Source organism: Salvelinus fontinalis, chromosome 2 (genome assembly GCF_029448725.1).
Source record: "Salvelinus fontinalis isolate EN_2023a chromosome 2, ASM2944872v1, whole genome shotgun sequence".
Lineage (NCBI taxonomy): Eukaryota > Metazoa > Chordata > Actinopteri > Salmoniformes > Salmonidae > Salvelinus > Salvelinus fontinalis.
The window spans coordinates 41,103,884-41,122,384 of record NC_074666.1 but is presented as its reverse complement, the minus strand read 5'-3'; the positions used below and the strand labels follow the sequence as shown (position 1 = coordinate 41,122,384).

The window sequence follows — 18,501 nt, the reverse complement described above, 5'->3', positions numbered from 1 at the left end:
ACTACGCATGGAAAAGTCCAGGCTCTGGCTCTGATTGGCCTTTCATTTAAGCACCACCACGCTCCCACGAGTCACAGCTACTCGAGCAGTACATGAGTTCATGCCTTCACATAGCACACGCGCGAGCTGTCAGGAGCAAAAAGAAGCGGCCATCAATCTACTCACTCGCTGAGCTGATTGTGTTTTGAGCTAGGGAAAGCGATTTACAGAAGTAAACCTTCAATAGTGAATATGCTGGCTACTGTTGATAGTCTGCACAAAGAAAGCTACAAAAAGACATCTGGCGTTTGTCTTGGCTAGCCTACTGTAGCCAGGTCAAAATCTCTTTTGGAACACAATTGTCTTAAAGGGGCGCAGCGTCTGATTTGGATAGTTTTTCCTTCTTAAAATGACATACTTTACAAACAAAAAATGAATGCAATTAATAAAATGCTATTCTAAAGAATAAAGACTTTCATTTCTAAATTATTAGTTTTTTAATACATATCATAGTAATCAAATGTAGCTTAATAGCTGAATATAGAGAGGGCGCATGCCAACCTATAGGCTCTGGATGACCCCAATGCATTTAAAAACGACACCATGTCCGGGCCAGTAGAAATTTTGTTCGGCCAGTAGATTTTTGGACAACAGGCCCAACCTGTAATGGACTGCATTTACATACTGCATTATTTACACTTCTGACAAAGTAACTAAAATGTGATTGAAAAGGGAAATTGCATATGGTATGAACCTACAGTGTGTTTTTAGCTCTGTCATTAACACCCTCGTTGCCTAGACAGTGCAATTGTTATACCCACTTTTGTACTCATAACAGGATTTTTTTGCCATTTCATGCGTCAACAGATTGTTTAATCATAATTTCAAGTTTGTAATGTATGTGCACAAGTACCGCGATTTTAGTTTCTTGCCAGCTCCAAACCCAGCAATGCTGTAATCAATATCAATGTAGCACTAAAAACAGGAGAGAAAAAAGAACAAATAATTTGAGACCGGCAACACATTTCTCCTGAGAGAGCCCACTCGAAGAGGGTCCCTTATCACCATCTTGCACCATCCCATGTGATTCATCGCCTCCATCGGCTGGCTGTTCGAGGAGATGGCAGTTGTCGATATCGCTCACCTTTCCACCCCCCCACTCTCTTTCTCTGTGCAGTGTTTTGTCTCCTACCTGCGCTCCGTCTACCTCATGAAAAACAAAGACGTCTTTGATGTGTTCCAGCTCAAGCTCCAGGAGTATGCAGCGTGAGTAAGAGGGAAACAGGCCATTTTGACCACTAATCTGTCTCTAGCGGTAGAGTGTTTTCCTTAGATCTGCTCTAATTGTTTAGGGCTTCCCGATCCTGAAAGAATGTCAACCAGGCCACTATGCCTGTTTGTTGTGCAAGTGAGGGGACTTGGACACAAGGCCTTAACAGAGAATATGGTGTGGGGCATCATTAGAAGAAGCTGTGTCATCCCCTCATTCAAGCATAGAATAGCTTAGCTTTAGCCGTTGCTAGCTATTTTAGCCTTTTTGGACCATGATGAACCAAACATTTCAGATAATGTCCAACTTGATGTCATTCTTCCCTTTTGGTACTTTTGCTAGTTCTCTGGGCCTCGCTGTTGCTCCAAGGGTGCGTTTTCTCAACAAAGTCCAGAAGCAGGGAGCAGACCCTGGGCAGAGCGGCGGGCCGGGAGATGTGGCCCAGTATGAGGAGGAGAAGGAACTAAAGAGCTTCAAGGCTCAGCTCAGAGGAGACGGGCGCAAGTCCGAAGCTCAAGAATCCCAAAGCTCAGATGAGGAAGATGATGATGAGGAGGAGGACGTGGAAAAGTTACAGCCCGGTCCTAAGGGTCTCATCTTCGGGGCAGATGAAACCGAGGAGGATGAAGATATGAGGGACTTGGAGCTGCTCACAGTGAAGAGAAAAGATGTCTTCAGCCTGGAGGAAGTTGACCAGGATGATGAGGTGAGGTGCTCCTGCCTGTTGTGGTGCCAGTTCTGTGGACACCAGTGTCTCCTAATTCTGGACCTGGGGACCTAAAGGGGTGCATGTTTTTGCCATGGCTCTACACACCTGATTCCACTAATCAACTCATCAAACCTTTTGATTAGTGGAATCAGGTGTGTAGTGCTCGGGCAAAAAAAACAAATATGAATCCCTTTGGATTTCCAGGACCATGGTTAGGAAACACTGGTGTACACTTAACACATTACTCAAGTTGCATTTACTTATTTAAACTTCCAATGCAGCAGTTATCTCAATATTAAATAATTTCTGGCTAACAGATTGCTGCGATTTGTTTTCAGTTAAAATGGTCAAAGAGAAACAAATATAGCTTCTTAGCAAAGAGCAACTTCTCAAGCAAGACGGTTGCTAGGACTGGCTTGGAGTAGTCTGAGTAGGGAGGGGGAAACTGAAAACTAGCTCTTATTGGCAGAGGTTTGGAACTCTTTCTTATTGATCTATTAACTCATTTACTGCCTGGTGATGTCAGGCAAAAACTCCATCCCACCAAAACGGTGAAATTTCAGATGGTCTTTTCAAACAGCACTTGCACTAAAAGTGCATTATCATTTTCGCAATTTCACAGTATTACGACTTAGACTGTATATATCCACACTTCGATCTCATGAAAATCATGTTTTTGACTGCACTGTGCCTTTAATATTTTTTGCTTCATACAATTACTCCATGTTGTTCTCCATAGTATATATAAACCTTCCATAGTTGTTAAACAAGCCATTTGGGCTTTTGTTCGACTTTGATGTGTGCTGTGTGAGCTTTTCTGCCTAATTTTGGAAAAGCAGCAGCGTCTGTGTGTGTGAACAATGCAAAAGGTAGAATTAGCATGCCCAAATAAGTGAGCAACCAAAATCAAAGCTGTCGGAGCTCAGTCAGGAGCCACACTGCCAACAGAGACATATTCGTCTCTACAGTCAAGCACAACAAGCATCTGTTTACAGTCACGGCCAATTTCAGGTAGGAAAATGGTTCTGGAAACTGCCAAAAGTGCCAATTTGTGGAAACCCAGATGGCTATATACATGCATAGCCTAGGTGCACTTTGTTTACATGCATTTGTAGTCTCCAGTTGGACAAGCGGTTCAGTTCCATCTCCAACCATCTGTTTTCTACTGAGTTGCCAACTTGCAATGCCTTTGTCTCATATACAGTCATGACCGGAATTACTGGCACCCTTGATAAAGATGAGCAAAAGAAGACTATAAAAAGTGTAAATATAATCCTGCGCTTTAGCCTGGCTTTGCTCTGTGTTACTGTAGAGTACACTTTGTTTGTTTCTATAAAAGTTGGGAACAACATGTTCCAGGCGCCTCAATCACTCCACTCATACCTGGCAGTGGATGATACTCATTGATGTCAGATTTAATTTGGGGCAGATGGTTCCTCTCTGCTGGAGAGAGGACCTCTAAATCACTGTTGGCGCCCAGTTCCCACCTACGCGTACGTTCCTTAACAGGGGATGTAGATGCTGAAGTGGTAACCTCATCACAGTAATAACGCTGGTTTGGGTGATGAGCTTCTAATCCAATTCAATGGCAGAGACAAAGCTGTCTGTTGCACTCGTCTTTATTGTTAAGTGAGGAGTAGGCAGCTACAACTCTTAAACCCCTACACAAGTGCACACTACTAGTGTGACTCAGTGTAAACTTTCTGCTCCTTTCTCTGGAATTGGTGTCAACTGATTCGAAATAGGTCCTTCCAAGCTTTTTCTTGCTTATATTTAGTTGCTGTGCACCTTGGGGCAAACAAATTGGGCTAGCTCCCATGTGAAGTAGAAAATAAAACATCCTAGTTTTCCCGTAGAAAAGACCGCTGTAGGGTAGAAACGGTTTGGAGAAGAAGTGTTTGAACAGAGGTCAGGGTGAGTTTAGCCAGCTCAGGCTAGCTATTTCATTGACTCCTCTGCAGTGGGCTAAGAATATGCTGTAGGTGGCCGGGGTCACATCTACTGTGCCTTCAGCTGGAGTGTGTGAGGCTGCGGAGTGCTGGCTTTCTATCTAGTCCGACATGATTCACTGTCTTTAAATGGGGTGAGAATCCTTTTTTTTTTTGCCCTTCAAAACATTATGAACACCTTCCTGATATTGAGTTGCAGCCCCCCTCTTTGCCCTCAGAACAGCCTCCGTTTGTCAGAGGATAGACTCTACAAGGTGTTGAACGTGTTCTACAGGGATGCTGGCCCGTGTTGACTCCAATGCTTCCCACCGTTGTGTCAAGTTGACTGGATGTCCTTTGGGTGGTGGACCATTCTTGATACACACGGGAAACTGTTGAGCGTGGAAAAACCCAGCAGGCTTGCAGTTCTTTCTTTTTTTAAATTTTACCACCCTTTTTCTCCCCAATTTCGTGATATCCAATTGTTAGTAGTTACTATCTTGTCTCATCGCTACAACTCCCGTACGGACTCGGGAGAGACGAAGGTCGGAAGCCGTGCGTCCTCCGAAACACAACCCAACCAAGCCGCACTGCTTCTTAACACAGCGCGCATCCAACCCGGAAGCCAGCCGCACCAATGTGTCGGAGGAAACACTGTGCACCTAGCGACCTGGTCAGTGCGCACTGTGCCCGGCCCGCCACAGGAGTCGCGATGAGACAAGGATATCCCTAGCGGCCAAACCCTCCCGAACGCGGACAACGCTAGGCCAATTGTGCGTCGCCCCATGGACCGCCGGCCGCGACCGGGAGTGTCTCTGGGGCACAGCTAGCACAGCGATGCAATGCATTAGACCACTGCGCCACCCGGGAGGCCCCGGCTTGCAGTTCTTGACACAACTGGTACGCCTGGCACCTACTACCAAACCCTGTTCAAAGACACTTAAATCTTTTGTCTTGCACATTCACCATCTGAATGGCACACACACAATCCATGTCTCAATTGTCTCTAGGCTTAAAAATCCTTCTTTAAACCTTCTCCTCCCCTTCATCTACAGGGCTTGAAGTGGATTTAACAAGTGACATCAATAAGGGCTTATATCATTCACCTGGTCAGTCTGTATCATGGAGCGGGCAGGTGTTAATGTTTTGTACACTGTCTATTGACTGAAATGGCCACAATTACGTTAGATCATTAACAGTCAAATGTATTTTTGGGCCATTTTATATGAAATGAATGGTTTATAATATAGGGATTTCTTGACCTGAATAAGTTAACGTTCCACATAGGAGTTAATGAATATCGAAGAGACTGGGAAAATTTCAGAGTTAACACAAACTCTGAGAAAGACCATATACTTTACCCCCAGCATGTGACAGTAATTAAGTTGTGCCACTGTCACGATCGCTGTCTGGACTCTATGGCTGGGAATGCTTTTATCGCCTTCTCTATAGAGATCCGGGTGACCTCACCCCAGCTTTTCAATCCGGGCTGGCAGGGTCTGTTCCGCTCTGTTACCACTGAGATTGTCATTCTACCTGGTGAAACAGAAAGCCCCCTCACTACTGTCTTCTGGACTGATCCTGTCCTAGAGGGGTTGGGAAGCTCCTTCAAGTAGAGGTGTTTCAATAATTATTGGTTGAATTGACGTTGTCACTTGACACGTTTTAAAGCTGCAATATGACGCTTTTTGGGCGACCTGACCAAATTGACATGGAAATGTTTCATATCTGTCATTTACCATTAAAAGCAAGTCTAAGAAGCGGTAGATATGTTCTATATGTGCTATTTCTATGCTCCCAGGTCTTAAGTTTTGTTTTTGCGTCTTTTACTTTCGGTTTTGTTCTACAGCTTCAAACAGCTGAAAATACTATATTTTTGGTTTGGATAAGATATTTCACAGCGGTTTACATGGTACAATGATTCTCTACACTATAGTTGCTTGTTTTGTCACAGAAACTAAAATTAGGAGAACAATTAGAATTTTAGCAACCAGGAAATGGAGTGTTTCCTGCATAGTGCATCTTTTAAAAGATCAATAATGTAAATGACTCGAATGTCTGCGATCTTCTGGCACAAGGTATAGAGCATATTCATATGCTTCTAATTTATGCCTTAAAGGGGAAGTTTGCTTTTTTACAACTAAATCTCTCTTTTACATGTAAATGGCATGTTATAGATGGTCCAGACACTTTTCTTTTTGTGATTTCACTTTCACTTGTTTTTGAGAGACTTACCCCAACCAGCAATTCACTTCCTCGACCTTCTTTGTGCATTATGGCGGTTCTGAAAAAACACGAACACATGCTCCAACAACACCCAAATAAGTCCTTTAGGAACAGAAACGTTCTCAGTATAGTGATGCAGGTCTTAGATGCTGTGCACATGAAATTGTCATTCCGAAATGTATTCCATTTTGTGCAACTCAACCCGTTTCCTCTATACAGCTGTTCCATTCTCCGTGTAGCCTGCTGCTAAAATGGACGGAGAGGTATTGCTCTAGTTGCAACAAAATGGAATATACAGTACATTCGGAAAGTATTCAGACCCCTTCACATTTTTCCACATTTTGTTACGTTACAGGCTTATTCTAAAATGATTTATTTTTATAATCTTCATCAATCTACAAACAATACCCCATAATGACAAAGTGAAAACAGGTTTTTAGATTTTTTTTTCAAATGTATTAAAAATAAAAAATAAACATACTTTATTTACATAAGAATTCAGACCGTTTGCTATGAGACTCGAAATTGAGCTACGGTGTATCCTGTTTCCATTGATCATCCTTGAGATGTTTCTACAACCTGATTGGGGTCCAGCTGTGGTAAATTCAATTGATTGGACATGATATGGAAAGGCACATCTGTCTATATAAGTGCATGCATGTCAGAGCAAAAATCAAGCCATGAGGTCGAAGGAATTGTTCATAGAGCTGTGAGACAGGATTTTGTGGAGGCACAGATCTGGGGAAGGGCAAAAACCATTTCTGCAGCATTGAAGGTCCCCAAGAACAAAGTGGCCTCCATCATTCTTAAATGGATGGAATAAGTTTGGCACCAGCAAGACTCTTCCTAGAGCTGGCTGGCCAAACTGAGCAATTGGAGGAGAAGGACCTTGGTCAGGGAGGTGACCAAGAACCTGATGGTCACTCTGAAAGAGCTCCAGAGTTCCTCTGTGGCGATAGGAGAACCTTCCAGAAGACAACACTCCACCAATCAGGCCTTTATGGTAGAGTGGCCAGATGAAAGCCACTCCTCAGTAAAAGGCACATGACAGCCCACTTGGAGTTTGCAAAAAGGCACCTAAAAGACTCTCGGACCATGAGAAACAAGATTCTCTTGTCTGATGAAGCCAAGATTGAACTCTTTGGCCTGAATGCCAAGCGTCACGTCTGGAGGAAACCTGGCACCATCCCTACGGTGAAGCATGGTGTTTTTCAGCGGCAGGGACTGGAGCGAAGGTTCACCTTCCAACAGGACAACGACCCTAAGCATACAGCCAAGACAACGAAGAAGTGGCTTTGGGTCTGAATGTCCTTGAGTGGCCCAGCCAGAGCCCGGACTTGAACCTGATCGAACTTCTCTGGAGATGGCTGTGCAGCGACGCTCTCCATCCAAAATGACAGATCTTGAGAGAATCTGCAGAGAAGAATGGGAGAAACTCCCCAAATACAGGTGAGCCAAGCTTGTAGCGTCATACCCAAGAAGACTTGAGGCTGTGATCGCCACCAAAGGTGCCTCAACAAATTACTGAGTAAAGGGTCTGAATGGTAGTGTGTGTGTGTAAATGTGCAAACATTTCTAAGAATCTGTTTTTGCTTTTTTTGTTTAAGGGTATTGTGTGTAGATTGATGGGGGGGGGGACTATTTAATCCGTATTTGAATAAAAGCTGTAACGTAACAAAGTGGAAAAAGTGAAGGGGCCTGCATACTTTCCGACTGCACTGTAACGTTGTGGATATACACAGAATTTAATTTGTATAATATCTAAAGACCTGCATCACTATACTGAGAGATTTTCATTTCTTAAAGGACGTATTTGGGTGTTTTTGGAGCCTTTTGTTCATGTTTTTTCAGAGCCCACATTCTACACAACGAGGGTGAAGAAGTGAATTGCTGAATAGGGTACGTTTCTCAAAAACAAGAGAAATGGCTAAAAAAATGTTAAGTCCCTTCTATAACACCCAATTTACATAAAGAAAATTCAAATGTTGTAAAAAATAAATAAATAAAACAAAAAAGCAAAATTCTCCTTTAACTAAAAACATTAGGGTCAATCAGTGTTAGTTTTTTTTGTCCGTTCTATCATCGGATAACGTAATATGAATAATTTTGGGGGGAATCACTAAACGTTAATAAGGCTTCCCGTTAATGCCATCGTTAATCTTTAGCTTCTGTCTTTGAGGTGGTGCTAGCCGTTCATAACAACACATCCCTCATTCCCAGGAGATGTCCTTTAAAATGCAGCTTTGTTAGGATGAGATTGATTGAAGCAATCGTGAGAGCAGCCCGCAATAACAATCTCAGGAGAGAACAGTAGCCTCTCGACAGTCCTCTGTGTCAAATGACACCATTCATTGGGAACGCAATGCACCGCAATTCCATTATCCTAATTGCATCCTTGTCGTCCCCCTCACCCTCATTTTGAAGAGACTGTTGAAACTGTTTCATGACAAAAAACAAATCCGTTGGACATCCCCTTAAGGTTAAGGCCTGTCGTACAGATGGTATGCTTACAGCTTATGATATAATAGGAAATGCTAGAATGTCATCTCTTTTTCAAAGCCTATTGGTGTTTTTTCAGACACTATAACTTAATTTATTCCTACTATCAAAGTTTTATATACACTATATATACAAAAGTATGTGGACACCCCTATTTCAGCCGCTATCATTGTTGACAGGTGTATTACATTTGAGCACACAGCCATGCAATCTCCAGAGACAAACATTGGCAGTAGAGTGGCCTTACTGAAGGGCTCAGTGACTTTCAAAGTGGCACCGTCATAGGATGCCACCTTTCCAACAAGTCAGTTTGTCAAATTGATTGCAACACTCACTACCAAGTTCCAAACTGCCTCTGGAAGCAATGTCAGCACCAGATCTGTTCATCTGGATCTTCATGAAATGGGTTTCCATGGCTCAGCAGCCGCACACAAGCCTAAGATCACCATCCGCAATCCCAAGCATTGGCTGGTGTGGTGTAAAGCTTGTAGCCATTGAACTCTGGAGCAATGGAAATACGTTCTCTTGAGTGATGAATCACGCTTCACCATCTGGCAGTCCGACTGACGAATCTGGGTTTGGTGGATGCCAGGAGAGCGCTACCTGCCCGAATGCATAGTGCCAACTGTAAAGTTTGGTGGATGAATTATGGTCTGTGGCTGTTTTTCATGGTTCCGGCTGGCCCCTTAGTTCCTGTGACGGGAAATCTTAACTGTACACCATATAATGATGTTCTAGACGATTCTCTGCTTCCAACAGTTTGGGGAAGGCCCTTTCCTGTTTCAGCATGACAATGCCCCTGTGCACAAAGCAAGGTCCATACATAAATGGTTTGTCGAGATTGAAGTGGAAGAGCTTGACTGGCCTGTACAGAGCCCTGACCGCAACCCCATCAAACACCTTTGGGATGAATTGGAATGCCGACTGCAAACCAGGCCTAATTGCCCAACATCAGTGCCCGACCTCACTAATGTTCGTGGCTGAATGGAAGCAAGTCCCAGCAGCAATGTTTCAAAATCTAGTGGAAAGCCTTCCCAGAAGAGTGGAGGCTGTTATAGTAGCAAAGGGGGGACCAACTCCATATTAATGCCCATGATTTTAGAATGAGATGTTTGGGGGTGTCCACATATGTTTGTGGTGTACCTTGACTATCAACCTTAGATGCCTTAAGGCTGGTTGGTGCATGCTGTGTTTTGTTTTCCGAGTAAGTGCTGTGGAGTTATTACTGTCAATTTGGCAAATGTGATGAAATAGTTTGACACTGGGCCTCAGGGAACTTTTTTTCTATTCAGAAGAATGTTAGTTAGATTAGGTTGCACCTCAGTTGTGTTAGTTCATTGCTGTCTTCCCCTCCGTTACTTTTAAATCTATACTGAACAAAAATATAAACGTAACAATTTCAAAGATTTTACTGAGTTACAGTTCATAGATGGAAATCAGTCAATTGAAATACTCATTATTCCCTAAGTGATGGCGCAGCCATGGGTGAGCTTGGGAGGTCTTAGGCCCATCCACTTGGGAGCCATGTCAACCCACTGGGAACCAGACCCAGCCAATCAGAATGACTTTTCCCCACGAAAGGGCTTTAATAAAGACAGATATCCTCCTCAGTCCCCCCCATCCCCAGACGATCCCACAGGCGAAGAAGCAGGATGTGGAGGTCCTGGGCTGGCGTGGTTGTGAGGCCAGTTGGATGTACTGCCAAATTTTCTGAATTGCGTTGGACGTGGCTTATGGTAGAGAAACTAACATTAAATTCTCTGGCAACAGCAGTATTGAACATTGCTGTCCACATTTTAGTAGCATTTATTGCCCCCAGTGTAGTGTGTAAAGTGTGTAATGATCATGCTGTTTTTAATCAGCTTCTTTATATGCCACACCTGTCAGGTGGATGTATTATTTTGGCTAAGGAGAAATGCTCACTAACAGGGATGTAAACAAATTTGTGCATAAACGAAAATAGAGAAATAAGCTTTTTGTGCGCATGGAACATTTTTGGGATCTTTTATGTCAGATCATGAAAAATGGGACCAACACTTCAGTATACTAATGGGTAAAAGGAATAATTCAAACGATCAGACTATAGAGACTCCATCCATTGCATAATGCTAAGTCCCCCTGTTGACAGTGGTATTTGAATCGGCCTATTGATTGAAGGATTGTTTGGTTAATTGATTGATGAGCGTCTGATTCACACTCTAGTTGATTCATTTGCCCTCAGCCATTCATGTCAGAATGGGCAGCCTCGGCTGACAGGGAGAGGAATGCTCCTCAACGCACAACTGTCCAGTGATGAAACAAGCAATAAATCACCCCTCTGCGAGATTTAACTTACCCTCTGCTTATGATATACTGTGTGTCTAAGCATCACATTTCATTGTGAGTCTTGTGGTTTCACCTGAATCATTGTTGAAGTTTGTTTGTTTGATTTCCTTGCCTAACGAAATTGCTAAATACGTACAAACATGCTAATGATTTTTTTTGGAACTAAGATTTTGTTCAACTTTGAAACGTAGGACCTTTGTAGATTAGCGAGTTCCTTCGCTGCGAAAACAGCTTGCCGGCTCTAGCTGCTAAGCTCACATATCGCAAATTTCCATTGTCGCTCCCATTCAAGAAGCCAACCTGCCAGCTACCTAACCTTGAGAACATTTTAAAATTTAAGATAAGAGCAACATGCACTGGGAAGTCCAAAGGTTGAGGAGAGCAAAGCAAATTGGTAAGACATGCTCTTAAATCGGGATAAAAATGTCTGAAATATAGATGGGGTAAGTATTGACTCTGTGGCCCCCCCCATCTCCTTAAGTCTTTTCAAATGCATACAGAAAGCCATGTGCCTTTGTGCAAACTGCTGGTATTTGATTACTCCTCAAATAGTTTATTTTTTCCTCAATAATTTATTTTCGGCGGGGCCCATAATTTTCCCATAAATGCAGTGCAATAACTTCACACCCAATGATATTTAATTGATTCAGAATCGCGGCGAGACCCTGCCTCCTGTGGGAAACGCTTATTAAACTGGGAGGGTTAGGAAATGAGGTCCTGAGGTGAGAATCCCAACGCCGGCGCCTTCCAATTAGATTCTCAGTGGGGAGATAGAAACTGGGGGAGGAGGGGGGAGTGACATTTGCTGATTTCGTTTTTGACAAGGGAGGTGGGACGGTGTACAGGGGGGTTGTTGTCTTGTTCTGCTAATGCTGTGCTGACCTCATTATGTTTATGAAGTGAATTTTGCAACAGGTTGCATGTTGAAGTCTAATTCAGTAGTTTGCTGATTGAATGAACCCCCCCCCCCCCCAAACATCTTTTCCTCTGCCACACATTGCATTGCTCCAGTAGTCTGCTAGTGTCCGTTGTTGTGCAGAGAAGTTAATTTTGTTCAGACCACTTGATGTGTCTTTTGAATAGGGCTCTCGAAATTGATGGCACTACCTTCTGATTGCAGACTCTGGGTTTGTCAGCAGAACAAACTATAGAAACGTAATGGTTTGCAGTCCTTTTTTTCTGAGAGGACTCTAAAAAGAACCTTCGATAGATGAATAGTGTGAGTCATAGAAATAGAATTAATAGAGCTGGCTTGGAAGTGCTAACCCTGGCAATTTGACTGGGAAACTCATGGGTACACTCGCAATGGCTGACTGGTATTGTGATGAAATGATTTTCATGCTAATTTGGAATGTTCTATCAACTAATGCTGGATTGCCATGGTAATGTAGGATGTTCATTCAAATGATGCTAACTGATGTGGTTCGTGCAATGGGATGTATTTGTTTTTGTAATGTCAGTTGAGTTGACTCAACTGATTAAAGGGTACAATTTCTGCTTTTAGTTCCTGGCATGCGTACACTCAAAATGGCTGCCAGTCCACCCATTATCGCGTCATTGACTTGAGTTGGGACGTCCGTTCTATTAATTCATTCATTCCATTTCTATTGAGAAAATTAACTATTCTCAATTTGGTTGGGAGAAATCTAATGTCTTTCGGTATGACAAAGCATCCCAGCATAATAGCCAACAATTTCATGGGCTGTTTTTTAAATTTTAACTGCCACATGTTTTTTAATCGCGTTTTTCTCTCCAAGAAAAGCTCACATCAGTTATTCCTAATTGAAGATGGCGATCAATGTCCCCAAGGGAGGAATAACATCATTTATTGAACCATAAAATGCACCACCTTTCCAATTGGACCCCAAATACATCAATATATGGTTTAGTGAGAACGTCTACATAAATTGTGTGGTAGAAATTCTAAAAGCCGGCCATTGAGGCAGCGCCTTGTAGCCCTAGGTCATTCTGAAGTGAGAAATAGTTTCTTAATAATCTGCCATGCAATATTTATCTTCTGAGTGCCAGCTCAGCAGTCTAGTGCTGGTTAGTCAAGTCATATTCCAAGGGCTTGTTTGATTAAGACCCTAGGCAAAGAGCTCTCTATCGCTCTGGATATGGAGCACATTGTTTGGGATGTGTCAAGGAAAGTTGATTTACCCTCCTGCTTTGACTACATCGACAACATCGTTTGTTCGCACGGAGTCATTCCTAGGGGATAATCACTGTCGCGAAACGCCAATTCGGGACTGAAAGATGTTCATCAGATTCCCTTTGTTTATGTTATGCCTAGTGTCCTTGTCAACTGCTTAACCAGAGATCTAAATCTGGGCAAACATTGGAACGCTATAAAGCCTACAGGTTGTATTTAGGCCAGATTCTAATTAGAGGAGCAATTGAAATTGTGTTAATTTCTTGAATAATAATGAACGAGTTGAGGCACTAACCTTTCATTGAGTTTTATTATTTTCCGGAGCCCAGAGTTAATTATCCCTTTTATACCATGGCTATAATTTAACACATTTGCAGCTAGAAATGTTTTCAACGTCCACTGAAGTAGCTAGCAAGTTTAATAGTGACAGTAGTTGCCTTGGTAACCAAACAAGACTTATTAGTTTTAATTTCCTGCAATTCTACACAATTTTCCATGATTCGTGCCATGGGGAGGAGAGAAAATGTAGCAATTTTATAGCTAATTTCTTGCAATTCTACATATTTTTTCCATGATTCATGCCATGTTAATATATCTGATTGAGTGTGACTAACAAAATCACAAGGGTTCCTGAATGGGGGCCCCTGGAGGTCAGGGCCCCTGTGCACACATTCGGGCATGATGGCAGGCTAGAATAACTTAACAATCAAATCATCTTTTTGCTGACATGGCTAATTGAGCTACTGTCAGGGACTGACATAACAAGAGAGAAACTGCTGATGCACAATCAAATATGGCACCTTGTGTAGTCTACTATTCTAACTCTCAACAGGAAGTTAAGATCCCGACTGACGGATAATTATTTATCTACAGTGCGTTCTTTTTCCACATTTTGTTACGTTACAGCATTATTCTAAAATGGATTCAATGTTGTTGTTTTTTTTATCAACCTACACACAATACCTCATAATGACAAAGTGTGAACAGGTTTTTAGAAATATTTGCACATGTATTAAAGATTAAAAAACCTTATTTACATAAGTATTCAGACCCTTTGCTATGAGACTCAAATTGAACTCTGGTGCATCCTGTTTCCATTGATCATACTTGATGTTCCTACAACATGATTGGAGTCCACCTGTGGTAAATTCAATTGATTGGACATGATTTGGAAAGGCACACACCTGTCTAAGTTCCCACAGTTGACATTGCATGTCAGAGCAAAAACCAAGCCATGAGGTCGAAGGAATTGTCCTTAGAGCTGCGAGACAGAATTATGTAGAGGCACAGATCTGGGGAAGGGTATCTAACATTTCTACAGCATTGAAGGTCCCCAAGAACACAGTGGCCTCCATCATTCTTAAGTGGAAGAAGTTTTGCACCACCAAGACTCTTCCTAGAGCTGGCAGCCCGGCCAAACTGAGCAATCTGGGAAGAAGGGCCTTGTTCAGGGAGGTGAACAAGAACCTGATGGTCACTTTGACAGCGCTCCAGAGTTCCTCTGTGGAGATGTGTGTCCTTCTGGAAGGTTCTCCCATCTCTGCAGCACTCCATCAATCAGGCCTTTATGGCAGAGTGGCCAGATGGAAGCCACTCCTCCAGTAAAAGGCACATGACAGCCTGCTTGGAGTTTGCCAAAAGGAACCTAAAGGACTCTCTGGTCTGATGAAACCAAGATTGAACTCGTTGGCCTGAATGCCAAGCGTCACATCTGGAGGAAACCTCTCACAATCCCTACGGTGAAACATGGTGGTGGCAGCATCATGCTGTGGGGATGTTTTTCAGCGGCAGGGCCTGGGAGACTAGTCAGGATCAAGGGAAAGATTAATGGAGCAAAGTACAGATATCCTTGATGAAAAACTGCTCCAGAGCTCTCAGACTAGGGTGAAGGTTCACCTTCCAACAGGACAACGACCCTAAGCACACAGCCAAGACAACACAGGAGCGGCTTCGGTACAGGTCTCGGAATGTCCTTGATTGGCCCAGCCAGAGCCTGGATTTGAACACGATCGATCATCTCTGGAAAGACCTGAAAATAGTTGTGCAGCGACACCCACCACCCAACCTGACAGAGCTTGAGAGGATCTGCAGAGGAGAATGTCAGAAACTCGCCAAATACAGGTGTGCCAAGCTTGTAGCATCATACTCAAGAAGACTTGAGTCTATAATCACTGTCAACGGTGCTTCAGCAAAGTACTGAGTAAAGGGTCTGAACACTTATGTAAATGTAATATTTCAATTCAATTGTGTATAGATTGAGGGGGGGGGGGCGGGGAGGGGGGGGTCAATTAAATCTGTTTTATAATAAGGCTGTGTCTGAATGCTTTCCGAATGCACTTTCTATACAGTGCCAGTCAAGTTTGGACACCTATTTTTACTATTTTCTACATTGTAGAATAATAGGCAAGGCAAAGGGTGGCTACTTTGAAGAATCTAAAATATATTTAGATTTGTTTAACACTTTTTTTGGTTACTACATGATTCCATATTTTATTTCATAATTTGTTCTACTTTGTAGGATAATAGACATTGTTAAATTTTTTTAAAAATAAACCTTGAATGAGGTGTCAACTTGACTCATACTGTATATACTTTTTTTACTCTGACATGTTCGAGACTCACTTTGAGAGAGTAGGCTGCTGCTGTAGTGTACCACTGATCTGCGTCTTGATTCCTACCTCAGAAGATAGGCCAGTTGCCCTGTAAATTGTTTGACATCATTTGTTAAGAATTAAACTATTTACTACCAATAGAGATGGCAAAACTGCACTCTGTCAGGGGCTGGGAAATGCATTTTGTTGCACAGTTAGGCAAAAAAAAATCCGCTGAGGCAATGTGTGGACAGTCCTAGTGGCTCTCTGTAAAGATGCTTAGTTTGTCTTGGTCAGCATTCCTGAGTCTCCCGTCTTAACCTGCTGACATAATGGCAAAGTTGTCTAGCTACCTGTAACCAGGAGTAGCAGGGACTGACTGTTTCAGGCAGGGAATTCAACACGATAATTTTTATGAGGTGTTACATTAGCAGTTAAATTGTTGTTAGGTTTATTTAAGCAATTGTTATCATTTCCTCTCTCATTACAGGAAACTGACAGTAACACCATTAAGAAAACAGAAAAAGAGACCAAGTTCAAAGAGGCCAAGAAAGTCCTGAAGAGAAACTTCCAAGTCAACACCAAATTAGTCTTCACTGAAGAGGGACAGGTTTGTACAAACATTGATCTACATTCCATTTTATTTTGAGTCAGATCCAGTGATACAATTTTTTGGCTTCAGGCTCTGCATCAGCTAAATGAGAGCACCAGTTTGTTTTACGGGCAATTCCACGCTAACAGATTTACGCTTAGATTTTTCATCCGCTGAGGAAAAATTCACTTTAAAATATCTGCCAAACAAAAACCATGGATTTTAAAGTTGAACTCTATGCACAATGCCTACTTTGAATAATTTGCGCAATCATTTGTATAAATTAAACATGTGCAGATACAAAGTTTGGTAACAATAAAACTGCGGGAGATTTTACTGTAACTCTGTTACCAAATGTTGCATCTGCACAGTTTTTCCAGTTATTGTTTAATTGATGTATTAATTACGGTAAAATCTTCCTCAGTTTTATTCTGTTACCAATCTTTGTATCTGTACAGTTCTTCCTATAAATGTGTTTTTGTAAAATTCTGTGGAACATAAAAAGTAGTCCTTGTGCCTAGAGTTTTGTTAAACTTTGAAATCAATGGTTTTTCTTTGGTATACATTTTAAAGTTACAATTCTGAGTCTCAGCGTAATTCCTTTGCCATTACTAACATCATTCAGAGAGAATTAGATGGCACCTGTGATGTTTAGTTGTGTTGGCTGCATTGATGCCCAGCCAGCTGCAAATGTAATTAAGGAGACTAAAACGTGTGTGTGTATGTGTGTTGTATGCCCACTTTTATGAGTGCGTTTGTGTGTTGGTAAATGTTTTTGTGTTTGCATATGTGTTGATTCCTATCCAGCTGAAAATGAGATGGCACTATTGCAGTGTTGTGATTTAACTCTGTGTTGGTCTATGCCCCTCGCTCTCCAGATTGTGCAGCAGTGGCCCCCACTCCAGAGGACGGCCGTGCCAGCCACAGAGGGGGAGGAGGATGACTGCACGTCGGGCATCAATGTGGAGGAAGCCAGAGAGAGGCTGCGCCGAGAGGACCAGGAGTTTGACAAGCTGGAGTACAGACGTAAAGTCAAAGAGAAACACAGGGTAAGACTGTAGTACAAACACACAGGTGAAGACTGTAGTACAAACACACAGGTGAAGACTGTAGTACAAACACACAGGTGAAGACTGTAGTACAAACACACAGGTGAAGACTGTAGTACAAACACACAGGTGAAGACTGTAGTACAAACACACAGGTGAAGACTGTAGTACAAACACACAGGTGAAGACTGTAGTACAAACACACAGGTGAAGACTGTAGTACAAACACACAGGTGAAGACTGTAGTACAAACACACAGGTGAAGACTGTAGTACAAACACACAGGTGAAGACTGTAGTACAAACACACAGGTGAAGACTGTAGTACAAACACACAGGTGAAGACTGTAGTACAAACACACAGGTGAAGACTGCCGCACAGCTGTCAAAGGTCAGCCCCCAACAAATGCATCACATCAAGCAGAAAAAGCAGGCAAGACTGTAGACAGAAGCAAAAACACAGGGTAAGACTATAGTTCAGTCACAGTGTCAAACGGTGGCTTCACTAGCCTATACAGCAGCCTCGGGCAGGAGAAGGTTAGTTGATTATTTCCCTGCATCATTTGATCGTAATGGTGATCCTCCTGCACTGAAGAGGGGGGAGGGGGCTTGACAATGAAGTAGTACAAACTGCATAATCATAATGTACATGACATAATATATTCCTGTATTGTTACTGCTGCAAGGTCCCTTCTGGTACCTTGGCACCTGGTTGGATGTTTATACGAATCGCTGTCAACGGAGCCAGTTAAATGCTCTAACTTAATCTCCCCACTCTGCACCCAGCAGGTACTGTATGAAAAATAAATGTCACAGCTGTGACACGTGCACGCTCACACATACGCATAGATACACATTCACACACACAGACACATATATATATATACACACACACTCACACACACACACACACACACACACACACACGCCCTGAGGTTATAACCTCAGTGATTGAGGACAGGCATGGGCCAGATGGGTCTCTGGAATGACTTGAAGCAGCTGTTGGAGCTGCACAGTATCAGTGGGGACCAGATGAAAGGGAAGGCAAGACCAAGCATTCAATGTGCTTCGAAATGGGCTCTGCACATTAAATTCAATAATCTGTTAGATTAGGGCAGAAAAATTTATCAGAAACTAGGTGGTCTTTATAGGCCTTGTGTGTGTGTGTGTGTGTGTATAAAC

The 18,501-nt window shown here is 42.6% G+C and overlaps 1 protein-coding gene across 3 annotated transcripts in view; it reads left to right on the top strand.

The window, feature by feature from the left end:
* ddx10 (DEAD (Asp-Glu-Ala-Asp) box polypeptide 10) overlaps positions 1–18,501 on the top strand; it is a 61,606-nt gene that overhangs the window by 15,673 nt on the left and 27,432 nt on the right. For all 3 annotated transcript variants that reach the window (XM_055875362.1, XM_055875353.1, XM_055875371.1), the window contains exons 12-15: positions 1,157–1,245; positions 1,592–1,955; positions 16,170–16,289; positions 17,150–17,320. In XM_055875362.1, coding sequence (XP_055731337.1) covers positions 1,157–1,245; positions 1,592–1,955; positions 16,170–16,289; positions 17,150–17,320 — 744 coding nt within the window. The remainder of the gene's footprint in view (positions 1–1,156; positions 1,246–1,591; positions 1,956–16,169; positions 16,290–17,149; positions 17,321–18,501) is intronic.